This window comes from Chinchilla lanigera, unplaced genomic scaffold, assembly GCF_000276665.1.
Source record: "Chinchilla lanigera isolate Chin_1 unplaced genomic scaffold, ChiLan1.0 scaffold00038, whole genome shotgun sequence".
NCBI classification, from domain to species: Eukaryota; Metazoa; Chordata; class Mammalia; order Rodentia; family Chinchillidae; genus Chinchilla; species Chinchilla lanigera.
In genome coordinates this window covers 10556820-10576302 of record NW_004955439.1, presented here as the reverse complement: position 1 = coordinate 10576302, position 19483 = coordinate 10556820, and the positions used below count along the sequence as shown (strand labels likewise).

Genomic DNA, 19483 nt, shown 5'->3' with positions numbered 1-19483 from the left:
ACACACACACACACACACACACACACACACACACACACCCTGTTCAGTGGAGGAGAACCTGGGGTCATATTTGGGCTGAGTAGATCAACAGCAGTGGCAACAGAAGAAGACTATCAGAGCAGAGAGGCTGCTTGCCACAGAGGGGCCGGGTGTCCCCTGCCCACTAGGAGACCGCTGTGCCACCAGCAGGTGTTGAGGCGAGTCAGGGAATGGCTGTCTTCTCCGGTGTGCCCTGTAGAACAGTTCTTGGGTACCAGTTCTCCTGTGCTCAAGGCTCCGGGTTAGCCTTGCTGCAGCGCATAACTGTTACCTCCCCATCTTAGTCATGGTCGTCTTGATCGAAATTGATGCTTTACATTAGATACCCAGCCACACTCCAGAGTGCCTGAAATTTCCTCAGTCTAAAGGTGAGCTTCAGGCACTTGCACCAACAGTTACATGATTAATAAAAACTTTCTGAGATGTGATCTTGCATTGAAAATGGGGAGGAGAAAGGGAAAGTATGGGTGGAGATAAAACAGCGTTTCCACATTTTTGAGTAGCCAAGAGACACACGCAGCTTGCCCACTAGGAGAGTGTTATGCAGTCAGTAGCCCACCTCTCCTGGGGTTCTGCGTCCAGCACCCGCTCCTTAACGGACTCCCCTGCAGGGAGTAACATACAGCTCTTCGCCCGCTGTGGCACAGGCCTATCCTGTGCACGGACACGGTTCTAGGATCTTGGGGAGTTTTTTGGAGTCACGTCTCCTAAAAGCATGTATCACTTCTCGTGCATGTTAATTGTTAGCAGTTGTGCTTAATATTGCCCTAGAGAGAAACAGGACCGCAGCGCAGTTGCGTCCACTTAATCACTGGCATGATGTATGGCTGTTTTTCACACTAACGGCGACCACCTAAGCTGAAGGGACTTTGTCTCTTTTGTGTTTCTTCCCCCCCAGTGATATAGAAATTTCAAGAGCACAGACTCCAAAAGCTGTGGACATCCTTGCCAAGGAGATAGGATTGCTTGCAGATGAAATTGAAATCTATGGCAAAAGCAAAGCCAAAGTCCGTTTGTCCCTGCTGGAAAGGTTGAAGGATCAAGCAGACGGAAAATATGTCTTAGTTGCTGGGTAAGACTGCGTTCAAAAAAACCTACTTCACTCAGGAGACATGTTTGTAAAGCTGCCTTCCATATTCATCTCTGTCCTCAGACCCTGAAATATAGCCTGTTCTCAAATTTGACATTGCTTTGTGCATTTTGCTTAGCATTCCTTCCCTTGGCATGAGGTATGTTTTTTGTTTTTCCCGATACAGGCAAATGAGTCTCCTCATGAAATGTGTGTCGCAGGTTGCTAATGCAGTTGTTCATTTTCTATTTCTTATATTGTGTCATGGTCACACTTGCACCACTCTGGCTGCAAAACAACAAAAACCAAAATAAGAATTGCAGGCCCTTTGTTGTTACTGCTTAGAAACAGTTGTTGTTCTACTTAGAAACAGTGTTTTAATAAAGAACGTACAGATGATTGTGAAATTTGCATTATCTTATTAATACCCTCCATTTCTTTTTCATATTTACATTATAAAAATATATCTCTTTTCTTGTTTTTCAGAACTAATGCAGGGCTATTTTCCTTTGTGTTGGTCATCTTATGAAAGACAGATATGTAGCTTTTATATATGGTTTTTATGAGAAGGAATGTTTGCTTTTTTTCTCCCCTCTTTAAAAAAAATACATTCACTAGCTGAAAAGATGACAGAAAACAAGGGATTTGAACTATTTATTCGATGTGACCTCAGGGAACATCAAGAAACCATATAAATTCTTTTGTTGTCTTGAAATGTCATTGCACTGACTATTGCCTGTGATATATGGGCCAAGGCTTGAGGCCCAGAAACCCATTTGTTAGGCAGAGACATTTCTTGTAACTGGACTTGACTCACAGTTAACTTTGTTTTTACATAATTATCAGTGTCAGTGATTTTTTTTTTTCTGGTTATAAAAATAATGCCATCTCATGGTAGAAATGTTCCAGAAATACAAAAAATAAACTTTTACTGTCTTAGTAAAACGTCCCCAATTTTATCCCACAGAGAAGAAATCACTGCTCAGGTTAGGGACCACTGGGACCCTGGCAGACTCTGAAACCACGCAGGCTGCTGTGCCTGCCGTATCACTGAGCACAGAGCGCTGAGTGCCTTGCTCCATGGGACAGATGTGGGGCCGTTACTGTAGCAAATGTCCCAGTGCTCACATCCAAGTGTCTGCAGTGATGGCGTAGTACAAACGCCTGGGATCGGGAGAGTCATTTTCACACGTCTTCCCAGCACCTCTGGCCCACTGAGAAGCAGTGCTGTGACTCACAGCTGATAGGACAGCATGTTTGTCATTCTTCAAGAGTTTCCGAGGCACAGGGGTGTCATACTGATTCTCTACCGATGGCCACTTAAATTGTTTCCGATTTTTGGCCATTATAAACAGTTCTGAGATTAATGACCGTGGCGTGCATGTCTGTGCACTTCTCCAGTTGCCTCCTTAGCTGAAATCCCTAGAGGTGAATGCAGTGCAGTGGGTCCCTGTCTCTTCCAGGCATTGGGACCAGCACCTCGCTGACACCAAATCTGCTGCTGTTCAGCTCTATGCAATGGCATGGTGTTTGCATGCAACCTGTGCACGTCCTTTTGTACACTGTAAACACCCCTAGGTAACTTTTTAATACCTAGTACAGTGGCAACACTATCAGATAGTTGTTGTAGTGTATTGTTTAGGGAATAATGACCAAACACTATCTGTACATGTGCAATACAGATGTAATTTTTTCTTTTTCCAAATAATTTCTTGGAGCACCTCAGTTGCCTCTGGCTTAAATCTTCCTCAAACTTCAAAACGCAGTGCACTGGGCCCTAACCTAGGCCCCTAACCCAAATGTTCCTCTTACTGACCTGCCAAGAGACCCCACAACCGGGTGCCCTGCCTGCAGACGCCCTCTGGGCACTGTCCCTGAAAACAGAACCAGCTCTGCAGCAGGGAGGACATGGTCATACCTGGCTCCTGGGTCTTGGACTTTGGATCACTTCCCTAGTCAGCACTGCTTTGTAGAAGTATGCTCATGCAGGTTTGTTTGCAATGAATGAACACACACTTGGGTCTTTTTTTTTTTTTTTTGAGACAGGGTCTCGCTATGTAGTTTAGGCTGGTCTTGGAGTCACTTTGTAGCTCAGGCTGGTCTTGAACTCTCAACAGTCCTCCTGCCTCAGCCTCCTGAGTGCTGGGATTATAGGCTTGTGCCACTGTGCCCAGCTACGCTTGGATCTTTAAAAGCATCTTATATGTAGATTTGTTTCCCTTTTTCCCAGCTTTAAGTGATCTTGGTGGATGGGTTTGCTGTTTACTCACACTAAGAGTAGAGGATTCGGGGCTGAAGGTGTAGCTTAGCGGTAAATACTTGCCTGACTTGCGTCAACCCCTGGGTTCAATCCTCTGTGCTGCCATAAAATTTTGTTTGTTTTGTTTAAGATCAGTGTTTAAGGAAACTGAGGAGGAGATGTTCTCTGATTAAAAAGGAAGACTCGTTCAGCAGTTTTTCTTCTAAGTGGCTGTGATTTACTCCATTTGAAGCTTACTATGTTGGAAATAAAAACATAAATCTAGATACGGCCCTACCCTGAGCTGGGAACACAGAATTGATACTTCCAAAACAAGGCTATGAGCCAGGCATGGTGGCACACACCTGTAATCCCAGCACTCGGGAGGCTGAGGCAGGAGGATCGTTGCGAGTTCGAGACCAGCCTGGGCTACAAAGTGAGCTCAAGGCCAGTCTAAATTGCATAGCTAGACCCTGTCTCAAAAAGACAAAAACAAAACAAAACAAAGCTATGATGTTTTTACCAAGTTCCCAACTTGGAGTAAACCCTTGAGACCTGGCCTCCAGCCCCACAGTTGGGTGCTAGCTAGCACGGCCATCTGGGACTCCCTTCATTGTCGCACCAGACCCAGAACAACGCTGCTCCATGCTGCCCCTTGGCTGGCATGAATATGGGGGACAGCTGAAGCCAGAGTGGTATGCTGTAAATAGTGAAAATTAAACCTGAATTCTCAAGGACAGAGTCAACATCAGAACCTCAGTGTTCTTTTTCTGAAACTGTCTTAACTTTGCTTCCTTAACAGAGTTTGAAAGAACAAAGTCTAAATGGTCTTCCTTTTGGTTGCATTGAGAAGCATGGCTGGGCGAGGTGGTACACACCCATAATCCCAGCTGTTCTGACGGCTTTGCAGGAGTACGAGTTCGAGGCCAGCCTGGACAACTTAGCAATACCCTATCTTGAATGTTTCAAATTTTACACAGGAGCTGGAGATGTAACTCAGTAGTACAGTGCGTGCGTACCTCACGTGTGGGAAGCCCTGGGTTCAATCCCCTGCAGCGAAAAACCTTACTGTGAAGTTAAGATTTTGAGATCTGTGTGCATCCACCATCAAGAAAGATTTCTAGAAAATAGACACACTGTGTGTGTGCGCGTGTATGCATGTGTTCTGTAAGGGGAGAATAAACTGGCTCCCCCAATACAGCAGATGATACATTTTTTAAAATTGTAAACTGCCTTCAGTATTTAATCTTTCAATACCTGGATGATTGAGATCAGTTTAGAACATATCTATTTTATGTGTAACGTAAAATGGAAAGTAAATTTGACATAAAAATCACCTCCCTGTTTTTACTTTTAGTCAGGTCAGTAGTGAGGGAAAAATGACATTATCAACAGTTTCATGTACTTTTGATACTTCTTCAGAAGTATTAAGTGATTTCTTCATGAAATGTAAAATTTTTGTTGAATGTTTTAAAATGCTGAAAATAATATTGGCTTCTAACATAAAGAAAAGTTTTAAAAAGAGAAAACTAAATCTCTCATTACTCAGAGTAGTTTTTTAAAAAATTTTCTTCCAGAATTCTATCTCTACATCCATCCCTTTTACAGTGTGAGATTATGCTATACCACTCCGTCCTGCCATTTTCTCCAAACCCTGTAGTAAATCTTTTCCCATGTTTCAGGAATTCAGATACCCAAGAAATTTTTCAATAATCCCCGAATCACAATACATTTGTGATTACACATTGAGTTTATGTATAAAAGTGATTTAAATATATCAACAGTGGGATTAAAATATAAAAGAATGGGATTTTTTTTAGAAAAAACTTTTATTATTAATATCTCAAATACAGAACAGATTAACTCTTTTTATAAAGCCATTCTTCAAACTTTAGGCTTTCTTATTCAGTCAGAATCATCTGTATTTCATCAGCTACACATCGCATGGTATTTACACCTACACATCATTTTATTTGCTTTGCCTGACAAAATGAAAAGGATTGGGAATTGTTCAGGGAAATATGCCAAAAGAATCTTGGGGCTCTTGAGTTTTACATACTTTCCCAGTTACACCAATGAAAAGGAATTTTGTTTGAGAGCTTGACTCGGAGTGCAGCTGCAGGGCGTTTGAATGTGTGCTCAGTCTCTCCTAGACCTTCACTGATTTCCACGCAGAAGGTTCTAGAATTTCTCTGAATTGCTTCGACAGAAAAACTGAAAAAGAAGCCTAACCTGGTCTGTGACTAGACTGGATTTCATGTTAAAGAAAAATTAAGATCATTCATGTCACTTCATTTTTTTTTCCCTCAGAGTGCCAAGTACCTAATTTTTAAATAACGTTTCACCTCATTATTTTGGTGGAACATTAATATAACCAACACTGAGTTTTCTAACATTTTTCCTCTCTACCTTAGATAACTATTTAAATATGTGTCTTTCTTTGTACTACTTGTGGAGTAGAACAAAGATACTTAGAAGAAACCAGGGCCTTTGAACTGTTTACCTTGCTCGAATGTAATGAGAAACACAACCAAATGGACCATAGGGTTTATTGTTAGATAATAAAAGGCTTTTAAAAACCTTCCAAATGATACAGATGCCTGGAAAGAATGATATATATTCATACACTGCTTGAGCATATAGTTTTGCAATTCATGTGGGTAATACCAATAATACTGGTCAACAAGACTTCAAAATTTTACCACTTGTCTCTGTATAAGGAATCTCTTTGATCTTTGAGTGAGTGATAAAGTTCTTTCAGATTGTGTCCAAATTGTCACAGAGCACTTTGATGTCCCAGAACATTTTCACTGTAGTTGACAGTAAGTGATGTTTATCTAGGAAAAGGCATCATTACATCATCCCCTGGGGTTTTTTGTTCTTTTTTTTTTTTTTTTGGTGTGTCCCTGAACAGTAGGTGCGAGGAGGGTGGGCATTGTCCCCTTCACCTCGGCAAGCTTGTGGCCAGTGACAGCACAGACTTGGCAGACCTTCTTTATGGTGCCTTCTGAAAAGTCATATAATGATCCTGGAATAAATGCAGTGGGGTGGATATCAGAAAGGGAGCCCATGCACATGCTTAGACAGCAAGGAGGTTAATAAAAATCACAGACCCTTTCCCATAAGCTAAAATTTCATAGAAACAGAAAAAGGAGCCCGGGCATGGTAGCTCACGCCTGTATTCCCAGCACTTGGGAGGCTGAGGCAGGAGGATCATTGCGAGTTCGAAACCAGCCTGAGCTACAAACTGAGCTCAAGGCCAAACTGAACTGCATAGCGAGACCCTGTCTCAAAAAGACCAAAAACAAAAAAAAAGAAGAAGAAAGAAACAGAAAAAGGAACTAAAATTAATTGTGGTGCTTATTTTTGAAATCAACTTGATGATTTAGAATCTGAGATAAGGGTACTAAGGAAAGAATTAAACCGAATTTTGATACTAAATGTAGGGATGAGGTGAAATAATTTTTTTTATTGAAGCTCTCTTTTTATTGCTCCCAATAAATACTTCCTACTTTCTGATTTTCCTGAATTGTATTCATTGGCAGCGAGCTGAGCAGGCCTGTGTTTCTAATTAAGAATTGGATGGCTTGCTGAAGTGCTGCAGAGGTCACCGCAGGGCGTGGCCACTGAGCTAGCTGGTCCTGGGGAATGAAAATGTGATCTCGTATCTGACACGGCTGTTCCTTTGCAAACAATATGTGCTCACTGGGGTAGTGAAACTATACTGTGTGTGATGCTGTATCTTTTTTCATGATATTCTGATGCTTGTGGGCTTTTAACTGCTTTTGTTCATACTTCACCTAAAAAAGTAGAACGTTGACTCAAAGTATAAACATCTTTGTGTGACTTTTCACCTTCTGATTGACCCTTGCTCTGTAAGGCGCTGTCCAGATGGGTGCAGAAGCGACTGATAAGCCACTGCCCTGTGATTTGGGAGTGAGAGGTTTATTTCACCAAGCACTGTTCAGGATGGCTCACCACCACCCCCTACTGCAGAGACCACCATGACCTTGGCACTACATGCACCCTCCGTGGACCCTCCCTGGTCCTCACCCTGCTGCAAACCTCAGTGCCCTGTGACTCCTGTCATCTCTAAGCCACCTCAGTGGCCTCTTCTTGAGCTGCCCCTGGCACCCTCTGCCTCCCCTGTTGTTCTTTTCCTTTATACTGCTCCTTTCAGCTTCCTTCTGATCTCTTTTGACTGCTTGTGCCTGTAGTCCCAGGCACTCAGGAGGCTGAGGCAGGAGGATCCAAAGTTCGAGGCCAGCCTGGGCAATTTAACAAGACTTCGTTTCAAAGTAAAAAGGTGTACGGATATAACTCATTGTGGAGGCCCCTGGGTTCAGTCGCCAATACTGAGTGTATAAAAAAAAAAAGTGAAATCCACTTCACTGTGCTACCTTACCCCTTTCCTTACTATGTTCCCTCTCTGGAGTATCCTACACATTCCGTGCTTCAAATTGCTAATTGTAGTTACCATTCCAAGTGCAGAAATAACCTAGTGAGGTCAGGAAGTTGGATGACTTGCCTGAGTTTCATGCCCAGCCCTACCGCTTACTCGTTGCGTGACTTGGGACACGTTACTCAAATTCTCTCTGCCTCCATTTCCTCCTCTATCACATGAGGATACAAATAACTAACCTCAAAAAATACAAAGCTCTGTGCCTTGCCTTTTCACTGCCCTGAACCCACTCTCAGTCTTGTCTGCCTAACTTTTATTCATTTGTCAGGTCTCTGTTTAGATATTACTTCCTGCGGGACACCTCTGATGTTCAAAGTCTAGTAGATCCTACTTTAATGTGCGCCATGAACAGTCTAATCGCCTACTTCTGCGTCTTGGTGTTTCTCACATTGCTGAGTTACCTGTATCTGCCATTACCCAGACGTCCTGGGAGGACAGAGATGGAATCTGACTTGGTCATCACTGTAACCCAGGGTCCAGCAGAGTGCCCGATTCATAGAAGTACTTAAACATTTGCTGCGTGAGTGATTGAGCATGGTGGGGAGGAGAGGTCTGAGAGTTGTGGACAGGGATGATCTAAGGTCATTACTTCCTGCTTGTGTTCACATCACTAGGTTTTGTAGGTCAGAAAACCCCATCACTGGGGCTGGGGATTTAGCTCAGTGGCACAACGCCTGCTTGGCAAGCGCAAGGTCGTGAGTTCGATTTCCAGTACCAGAAAAAAACCAAAAAAAAGAAAAGAAAAGAAAACCCCATCACCATGATTTAGTGAGGTTGAGTATCCCCAATGTAATGACTCATACAGTGTAACTCATAGAAAACCAATTTATAAACCCAAATGACAGTATTTTCAAATTTTAGTGTTTTGTTTTGTTTTTTTTTCAATCTTTTTGAGACAGGGTCTTGCTATGCAGGTCAGGCTGGCTTTAAGCTCACTTCGGAGCCCAGGCTGGTCTCGAACTCGAAACAATCCTGCTGCCTCAGCCTCCCGAGTGCTGGGATTACAGGTGTGTGCCACCACGCCCGGCTTGCTTTAGTGATTTTTATAATATGCTAAAGAACAGTTTAAGGGGCCTTACTTGAGAATGTAGTAAGTTCCTTGCCTGTCAGTTAATACCCCACTGATGCTATGAACATGTGAATGTCTTTGTAAGGTGTCATCAAAATTGGCTCCTCTGGAGCACATGTTTCCTCCTTAGAGTGGATGTGTGAAGAGCTGTCGTGTGAAAGGGGTGTAAGCTTACTGTACAGGACTCCAAGAAGTAGGAAGCGACACAAACACGCTGTTTCTCTTTCAGAACCAAAAAGCTTCTGACTGTGTAGCCCGAGTCACCCTGGAGGTTATGGGCTTCTGTCATTGTCTGTTCACCATGGCGGGGGCAAGTTCTGGGCAGGACATCGGGAAGGAAGGAGATGGATGAGTGGGGACTTCAGGGTCCCTTCTGATCCTGAGAATCTGACTGTGTCAGTCACTCTGGGACCCTTAAGCTAGGTCCTGTGCCCACTCTGGGCCCCCGATGTCCCTGGAAGGAAGAATGCCAAGTTACCCGCCAGGAAGAGACAACACTAGCTTAGTTGTTAAAACCGCCTTGGTGCGTGTTTTCTGTCATTTCTTGAAATCGATAATGTTCCTAGCACCAGTCCCCAGTACCTTTCTTTTTTGGTCTCTTGGTCTTGTGCCTTTTTTGTGTCTGTCTTGAGTTTAACTTAAGCATGGCCTGAAACACCAAGGTAGATTGTAGAGGTCCAAGAAACTGCACTCTTAGCAGATTTGGAAATGGCTTGTTCTCTACCAACATCGTGATTCGGTTCTGGTATCCTAGGCTGGCTTTGCATAGGTTGTCGTGGAAATATGATTCAGTTTGCTTCTCCCCTCTCGCACAAATCAGGATCACGCCCACCCCTCTTGGAGAAGGGAAGAGCACTGTCACCATCGGGCTGGTGCAAGCGTTGACCGCCCACCTGAACGTCAACTCCTTTGCCTGCCTGAGGCAGCCCTCCCAAGGGCCGACTTTCGGAGTGAAAGGTACTTTGTTTAGCCATTAATACACTTTTCAGAGCAAAATTGGGGGGCAGTTTTAAGAGAATGCCATTTACGGTTAAAGCTTTTCAGAAGAAGTGGCACATTTCATCTCTGCACATGTATACACCCGCGCACATACACACATACACACACTACATCTATCATATACTCAGTACATGGTAGTCAGCCTAAGTTAGTCCTCCATGCACAAAGATATGCAGGGTGGGGGTCTTCAGTGGAGCCCCCCGGAAACCCATTCTGTTGACTCAGTTGCTCAGGCCTCCCGCCTGAGGTGGAGTCTTCTGTCTCATCCGCGCCTCCCCTGCCAAGCATTTTGAAACCCTTCCAATCACGTGGGTGCTTTGTCATCCCGGCCGTGGTGAAAAGTCTGTCCCTCTAAACCCTGAGAGGGCCCGTAGGTCAGCCCCCGGTGCCACCCATGGGAGTTGCTGTGTGGGGCCCGGGGTGTTTCGGAGACACCCCGGCTGTGCACAGATCTCTCTGGCTGTGGCCGGGCTGACGTCTGGCACCTTCGCATTCATTACTCCTCTTTTGTTGATTTGTCATGAAGTCACTCCTGAGCTCACTGACACTGGCGCTTATTGCTGCAATTACTGTGTGTTCTTGGCAGTTTTGTATTTTTTAGCCATAGTATATTTCTATTACCGTTATAAATATTAATAACTCCCAGCTCAGTAAGTACTGATAACGCACAGAAGGTCAGACATTATCTGGTGGAATGAGCATGAGACTTGGAGTGAGAAGGCTGAGATTTTATTCACAGCTGTGTCTCTTAGTGCTGTGTGACCTGTAGCCAGCCATTCCCTCTCTGAGCCACGTCTGTAAAAGGGTAAAAAGGCTTGAGGTACCAGGCTCACTGCATTGTGAGGCTCAATTGAGATAGCGTGGAAAGAACAAGGTGAACTTCAGAGTGATGTGGACATGCATGAGGTGGGTCTTTTTCATGTAAGAACTAATGTTTTGAGGGAGAAGCAGCGTGACAAGGCTTCCCTAGTATTAGCTGAAATAAACTGGCTGAAGCTCTTAATTTATGGTTCAGAGGTTTTTGCAAGTGTTTTTGTTAAAAACAAAGTTTTTTGGTATTTCGATGTATATATGATCTAGATAAAGCATAGCCACATAGATCCACTAATAAATTTATAACGATGCTGTCATATCCTGAGATCTGTTTTACAGTAATGTCATTTGCTATGTTGTTTTTACCTTTGTTTTCTAAGTAACGCAATGGAAACCTTTAGGTTGCATAGGAGGCTACAGTGTGAGCTTCGGTTTGTTTTGCTTCTCTTCTACTTCGACAGACTAGCCGATGTTTCTCGCCCCTATTATTTTACCTCCCTTTTGGGTTTGGGAAGCTGTGTTCCTAGGGTTCTGCCTGTGCCCTGTAGCTGTACTTGATGACTGACTTCAAATGCCGCTTGTCCTGTTGTTTAGGAGGAGCTGCGGGTGGCGGATATGCCCAGGTCATCCCCATGGAAGAGGTAAGGCTACGCATCGTGCACCCCTGTGCTTCCCTCCCGGCGCCTTGTCTCTGCCCCTAGAAAGACAGCACATGGTCTCCTTCTGTAGCCCAAGGCCACAGGGCCTCAAGACACCGGAAGCATCTGCCTGACTCTTGCAGTGGCAGAACTTGGCGACTTCGGGGAACTGTGTATAGATTTTGTGTACACCACTTAGTGTGAATGTTCATATATTTTACTGAACATTCATAAATTTTTCTGTCTATGAATGCTGTATATGAGTCTCACATAGGTGCTGATGAAGCCACTGGTCAGTGTCCTATGAGTAAGTTATAGGTACATCGTATTACCTTTCTAAATTCTAAACAGTTCGGTATCCTGAAACCCTTGTGGATTTGAGGACTCTACCAGAGGCAAGAGAATGTTGATGGTCCCTTAGTCAAGCATCTGCTCTGCTCCCTAATTTAAGAAGACTTAGATACTTCATATCTATAAAGTAAGACAAAGGATTAGGGCTGGCTGCATAGCTCTGCAGCGTAGAGTACCTGGTTAGCGTGCCTGAGACCCTGAGTTCAGTTGCTAGCACTGCAGGAATAAAAAAAAGACTCCAAGGGCGAGGGATATAGCTCAGCGGCATAAGCGCCTTCCTGGAAAGCGCAAGGTCCTGAGTTTGATTGCCGGTACCAAAAAAAAAAAAAAAAAAGACTCCAAAATAAAATAGTTGCAGAGAAAATGGGCAAAAAGAGCCAATGGGATCAGTTCTTAATTCTCCAAGAATTTTTAGCTTTCATCCTACATAAGCTGTCCCGTGTCCCTGTATCTAACCAGTGACCAGTCTGTTCCGCTGTCGGTGTCAGCAGTGTGGTCAGGTCCCGAGCAGTCTTCCCGGTCCCTTGTCTGAGCAGGTTTCCCGTCAGTCCCCAGTGGGCCCCTGCTTCTGCTTCGTTTCTGCAGGTTCCCACCTGCCTCCCTCGGTCCCTTGTACCAAGTTCCCTGCAGACTCCTGCACTGCTTTCTCTTGCTGTTATTCTATTCTAGTTAGTTAATAAATTGATGGAGGAATTCTGGGGATTGAACCCAGGCTCTTGTGAGTGCTGAGCACACACCCCCACAACCCCTTGCCTTCTCTGTTCCGTGACTTTCCCATGACTCTCAGCATCTTTCCCATCCCTTCCTGCCCTCAGTACCTAGTTCAGCCTCTGTTCTCAAGGTTCTGTCCCATCCCACAAACTCCCCCTCGTGTTCTGTGTTTCTGGCTGTCAGATTCGGTCTCTTGTGGTGAGGTAGAGACCTCTCTTAAGCCTCTTGGTCCCAGCACTTAGCAGAGTGCTGGCACAGTGAGTGCTCAGTAAGAAAGGTTTGTTAACATTGTTGAAGGAGTTGGAGAAGTGCTTACTCGTGGAGGCCTGAGTGTCAGGGATGCCCAAGAGGAACTTGGGATACACGTCTAGGGGTGGTCCTCAGCCCTGCTCACATCTGCATGGGGATGATGCGTCCCATTCACAGGCCAGGAAGACGCAGAACCTGAGGCCAGGCTGGGGACAGAGTGCAAGGAGCGTGCCCCGGGGAGCGCCTCTAGATTGAGCCAACAGATAAGGAAGGCACAGCGTGGTGTCTGTCTAGGTTAGGGCACCTGCTGCATGGCTTATAGTATACAGGCTGGGAGAGTGTCCCTCGAAGCTGGACACCTCAGCATCTCTTCCGTCGCTGTGTCCCCAGCTCTGAGCTCAGCGCCCAACGCTGAGTGGGTGTTTGTTGACTGAGTGTCATGCATAGATAACGTGTACTGGAAGAAATTTCATAAGTAGTCATGGGGGAAATGTTAAAATAAATTCCAGATGGACTGAGGAATTGAAAGTGAAAATACACAGACTTGGAAGATAAGGAGCCAGCCTTGTGAAGAATGAGAGAAGCTGCTCAAGGCCGAGGCACCTCTGATGGGAAGGCCCTGAGTCCGAGAGGGAAAGCCCTGGCCTGCTCAGGGAACTGGAGCGCACCAGTGTGGCCAGGGCCCAGTGGTCAGGGGGCGTGGAGGGAGAGGAGCTGGATTTCACGCGCCGTGGCCAGCCTTTGTGGGGATCGTGACAAGATAGTGACTGTGTGGCTTGGGTTTTCAAAAAAATCACTCTGGTCTCTGTGAGAAGTAGAGCAATAGAGACCCAGTACGCGTGTTAGGAGCCCAGGGAAGAGGCTGTGGGGGTAACCCCGGGGTGAGGTGGTAGCAGCCTGGCTCAGGATGGTAGTGGCAAGGATGGAACAGGATGGCAGTGGGAGCTTCGTTTGGTAATGTCTGTGGGTTAGGTGTTAGAACGAGAGAAGAGAAAGATTCAAGGGGGATGTCAGGGTGCTAGGCAGGGCAGATCAGTGGAGGGCCAGGGCAGTGGGAGGTATAGGGTTGAATGGTGGTGTGGCATGTGGTGAAGAGTTGGGGTCCCAAGGGAAGAGTCCCCTGAAACCCTTTGGGGCCTATGAGATGCCTAAGAGAATATAAAGTACTAGATAGCTGCCAATAAAGACTTGAATTCCAATGGTAAAATGGTCAAAGGGTTCAAAATCAGAGTAGAAATAGTGACTAACCAAAGAATGCTCATCTTCAGTAATAAGCAAAGAAACCTATGTTAAAACCAGTCAGAGCTGGGCGTGGTGGCGCACGCCTGTAATCCCAGCACTCAGGAGGCTGAGGCAGGAGGATTGTTGCAAGTTGAAGGCCAGCCTGGGCTACAAAGTGAGCTCAAGGACAGCCTGAACTGCATAGTGAGACCCTCCCTGTCTCAAAAAGACCAAAAAAAAAAAAAAAAAAAAAAACCACACAGATGAGGTAAAGGATCTTACTAGTGTTTTGCTGATGAGGCTTCATCCCTTTCAAAAAATAATTTGATGATATTATCAAGATATAACTCCTGGAATGTTGCTCATTAGAAATTAATTTTTTGAAGGAAAAGCTGTTTGCATGTATTCTTCCTAATTGTAGCATTTTTTATAAAAGTCAAAATTTGAAAGCGCCCTAGATATCCAGGCATAGGGACCCGGAACTTTTGGTACATCTACTCAATTATGTAGTCCCCCTAAAGTGCAAGTATACACAAATATTATTAAAGAATACAGGGGCTGGGGATTTAGCTCAGCGGCACAGCGCCTGCCTGGCAAGCTCAAGGTCGTGAGTTCGATTTCCAGTACCGGAAAAAAAAACAAAAAACAAAAAAAAAACAAAAAAAAAGCCTATCATTTATCAACTTTGGCACCCAATAAAGAATACAGTCAAATGTCCCTTAGCTAAAATGCCTGGGACCAGAAGTGTTTCAGATAGCAAATTGTTTGAATATCGAAATATTCACATTTCCATAATGAGATATCTTTGAGATGAGCCCCAGATCTAAGCATGAAATTCACTTATGATTTATACATACCTTATACACATATCATTTTCTTATTTTCATGTCATTTTATTATTTATACACATAGCTATGTGTATAAGGTATGAGGTGATGGAAATATACTTTCGTACAATATTTTAATAATTTTGTGCATGGAGCAAAGTTTCATGGCATGGAATTTTCTACTTATGTCATCATGATGTCAGTGCTCTGAACATTTCAGACTTAGAAGTACTTAAGATTTTGGATTTTTGAATTAGGGATGCTCAGTGTATAATTTTAACAAAAAGATTTCAAATTAGAAGTATACTGGTGATATAAATAATGATCGTGTGTGGGTATGAGAATAGAAGGAAAATAGAGTTAGTAGTTATAGAAACGGTATTCTTTATTTCTCAGGGTTTCTTTTATTTTTTCTTTTTTTTTTTTTTTTGTCTTTTTGAGACAGGGTCTCACTATGCAGTTCAGGCTGACCTTGAACTCACTTTGTAGCCCAGGCTGGCCTCGAACTCACAACAATCCTCCTGCCTCAGCCTCCTGAGTGCTGACATTACAGGCATGCGCCACCACACCCGGCCCCTGTACTGTTTTCTAAATAAGAAAATGATATGTGGAAGTGAAGGAAGTGAAAATGAAGAACCAAAATTAGGGGAAAAGAACTAAGTCCATCAGAGTGTGTCACCTTTAACCTGAGAAAGGAAGAATTTGTGGTGAGAGCTTGCACGAGACTCCTCTGTTACCGTGAGGAAGACCTTGGTATAGATTTTCTGGTTGAGGCTGTCTGTGGACTCCGTGCATTATAAGGAGATGTACTTCACATACTGTTCTATTTATCCAGCCAGTCTTTGAATAATGCCGTGGTTGTTTGAAACCAACAGAACAATTTTTTTTTTTTCCCCCATTTACAGTTCAACCTGCACTTGACTGGGGACATCCATGCCATTACTGCTGCCAATAACTTGCTGGCTGCAGCCATTGACACAAGGATTTTGCATGAAAGTACTCAAACGGATAAGGTAAGAAGGACTCTCTGTGAGCTATTTTGGGAAGTTATTCTGGGACTCTTGAATCCTTCAGGCTTTCACTGCAAGACTTGTAGAGTCTGTAAACTGAAATTTTCCTCAAAATTTTGTGACTTTTATAATGGCCCCATTTTCTAAGGTGAAGATACACTTTGGTCAGATTCTCAACTGGGTTTATGGCCACTGTCAAGTCGTTGGAAAAATTATATTATGTTTTTCTTTTTAAGCCAAATTGTAGTTGAGTCTTTAGTTTTAAAGGTCATTGATAGATCCGGTCTGTTCATCTTGGCCTTGGGCTCAATGTCTACATCAAACGGGAGACTGGAGAAATAGTGTCTTGTTATGACTGATGTTACGCACAGCTATCTAAGATGCACTGTGAAGGAGATCAGGGATACTTGCTGAGTTTCACATGCGTGTGGTTTAGGAGTTCAGTCACACACCTGGAAGGACAGTACTGGCTGCTGATTCCTCCCAGACACAGGGTGTGGATAGGAACGGTACTTTCTGGAATGTTTTGCAAGGGTACTGACTTTCTTCACTTAAATTAATTCCCTGGTGAGTCTTTGGAACAGAATCTGGATAAATGTTAATTTGATAGTTAGTTGTAAGGCTGTAGCTCATGAAACATATTTATTCAAAATCTTTGCAATGTGCATTATTTCATATTTAGACAGTTTCACTAATGACAAAATTTAAGACTCCATTGTTTATATTAGTCTCAAAGTTTTAGTAGGACCTGTAATCTAAATAGTTTGGCTATACATGTAATGAATTTTGTCATGTCCTGAGAATTGTCCAAGTGCATAGTCCCCCTTAAACTTTCGTTTTTTTATTGTTGTTTTCTCAGGCTCTATATAATCGACTGGTTCCTTTGGTGAATGGTGTCAGAGAATTTTCAGAAATTCAGCTTGCTCGGCTGAAAGTAAGTTTCCAGTATTCTGTTCTTTAAAATAAACAGAAGAAGCCAGTTGTAGTGGCGCGCACCTGTAATCCCAGCACTCAGGTGGCTGAGGCAGGAGGATGGTTGAGATTTTGAGACCAGGTTGGGCTACAAAGTGAGCTCAAGGCCAGCCTGAACTGCATAGTGAGACCCTGTCTCAAAAAGACCCAAAGAAAGAAAAAACAGAACATACCCTGTAAATACATCCCAAGTATTGCCAAAACCAGAAATTTTGAACTTGACTCAGTTTTGGTTTTTTTACACTCTTTTGGGTGTTAAAATCTTGGAGAAAACAGTATAACTAGTATTTGACACTTGAAACCTGAATCCTACACAAAGAGCCAGGTGAACAAATAACTTTCTAGGATTCTTTTTCATTGCGTATGAAATAAGAGGCCTGCTTTGCCAGTCTGTGAGTACCAGGTCAGACTGACAAACTGAATTTTTATGCATCCTCTCTTTAAAGAGAAGTGTTGCTACATTTGTTATATTTCTAAGAAATGAGAAGGTAGCCTGTCTCAGTTTCGCGTTGCAGCAAGGTACCCTCCTTATGCTGGCGAAAGCTATCATGATTCTTCCCCTCGCGATCTGTATTTAGTACTGTTCGCCGATTCTGATCTGCTTCTCACATTGCTTCCCCAAGCACTGTGGTACTAAATGGTTTTGTTTATTTATTTATTTATTTAAAGGGAGGAAAGGTTTATTTAGCGCCCAGTTTGTGGACATTTCAGTCCCCAGTCAGTTGACTCCAAGGCAAGATGGCTTGGGAGGGGCAACAGCTCAAGGCGAAGAACACAGAACACGGCAAAAGCAATAAGAGAGCAAAAGGGGGAAGAGCAAGAGTCTTCCCCTCCCTTGTATTTTATGCAGGCTCTCCACCCTGCGGTGGGTCCTTCACACCCTCACCTTACGCTTGCCTTCCTCCCATAGGCTGAGGGTGTTTACAAAGTGAGGACCCTGGCTCCCTGCTGAGTCATTTAGTCAAGCTTCTAAACTTCTCCAGTTGACACAGTGGGTCAACCATTACAAATAGGAAATGTAGGATGCATTCAGTGACAAAAGTATTGAATTCAAACATCCCTGCTCTTGATAATTTTATTTATTTAGTTAGTTATTTAGTTATGTCAGAAAAAACTTGATTTTTTTATATTAAGGAGAAAAAATAATCATAACAGTAAAACAGTTTCAAAACAGGCTAGTAGGAGAGTGACAGTAATTTTAGTATATGCACTTGAAACCAGCACAAGAGTTACAATAACGCATTGTATAAATGGTTTTCTAAATTCACCTCCTTGCTTGTTACCGAGCCATGTTGCATTTGTCAGGGATAGTGAGTAATTCCGTCCTCTATGGCTACAGCATACATGGTTTCTGTTTCCTGGATTCCTTTTTTTTCATACTTCATTAAAAACCACTTTCTTAAGATATTTTCTTTGTTTTGTTGTTTTTGGGGGGTTTTGTTTTTTTTTTTTTGAAGATATTTTCTTTACAGAAATAAGTGCATTAACTTTTTTTTTTTTGTCTTTTTGAGACAGAGTTTTGCTATGCAATTCAGGCCGGCCTGGAGCTCACTTTGTAGCCCAAGCTGGCCTTGAACTCACAACGATCCTCCTGCCTCAGCCTTCCGAGTGCTGGGTTTACAGGCATGCAGCACCACGCCTAGCTAAAATTTTTAATACTTTCTCAGTGTCTTAAAAATAACTTGTTTTGAAACTTAGACATAAACTTGACCTGAATTATTGCTCTTTTATTGATTAATTTTTTTGACAAAGGGTCTTGCTGTGGAGTTCAGGCTGACCCTGAACTCATGGCAGTCCTTGCCTCAGCCGGTTACAGGTATGCACCACCACGCCCGGCCATTTTATTGCTATTTACATTGACGGAGAGAAGTAATGAACTAAAGCATCGGTTATATGGACAGCGATGCCTGTCCCTTCTGAGCACAGTCACACAGAGCAGAGCAGCCCGGGGACCTTCCGAGGAGACAGCCAGTAGCAAGGCGCACTGGCTCCATTTCCAGCTGTCCCGTGTTAAGCGTCTGTTACAGATGTTCAGCGACTTCCCCTTGCAGAGAATATTTGGACTTAGGCATGCACTGGTAGGATTTGACGTAACCTGCAGTTTACTCAAAGTAGAGCTTTTTGAACAGGCTTCACTGATCATGCAGAAAATAAAGAGGCATGGCTGTGGGTTTTGCTCCTTCTCAAACCTCTCACTTGTTTTTAATCATTAGAAACTGGGGATAAATAAGACTGACCCAAGCATGCTGACTGAGGAGGAAATGAGCAGCTTCGCCCGTCTCAACATCGACCCCGCCACCATCACGTGGCAGAGAGGTGGGTGCTGGGGACCGAGGGCGGGGCTAGGAGAGCGGCTCCCGCTGGAGCTCGAGGTGCTGTCTTCCTGGAAACCCCAGTCTGGGTTTCATAACCCTCTTTCTTCCCATTACTTGTATTTTCCCTTCTTCCTCCGTCCTTCTTGCCTCTTATTTAAACCAACTGCCATCTGGGCTCATTCCCACTCCTCCAAATTTCCAAGGAAAATTAATTTTCTGTGTCACTCTTCCTGGGCCTCTGTTGTCCTCTTCTTTTTTGTCGTTTTTTTTTTTTTTTTTTTTTTGTCTTCTGGAGACAGGGTCTCACAGTGGGGTTCAGGCAGGCCTTGAGCTCACTTTGTAGCCCAGGCTGGTCTTGAAGGCACAACGATCCTCCTGCCTCAGCCTCCCTAGTGCTGGGATTACAGGCATGCGCCACCACGCCCAGCTTTTCTTTGTCTTTTTGAAACAGGGTCTTGCTATGCAGTTCAGGCTGGCCTTGAGCTCAGTTTGTAGCCAA

The 19483-nt window shown here is 43.9% G+C and overlaps 1 protein-coding gene across 1 annotated transcript in view; it reads left to right on the top strand.

The window, feature by feature from the left end:
• Mthfd1l (methylenetetrahydrofolate dehydrogenase (NADP+ dependent) 1-like) overlaps positions 1–19483 on the top strand; it is a gene marked incomplete in the record, with an annotated part of 189260 nt that overhangs the window by 45689 nt on the left and 124088 nt on the right. Inside the window, 6 exon segments of the mRNA XM_013517397.1 lie at positions 938–1111; positions 9699–9835; positions 11285–11331; positions 15593–15700; positions 16557–16631; positions 18883–18985. Of these exon segments, the coding sequence (XP_013372851.1) occupies positions 938–1111; positions 9699–9835; positions 11285–11331; positions 15593–15700; positions 16557–16631; positions 18883–18985 (644 nt within the window).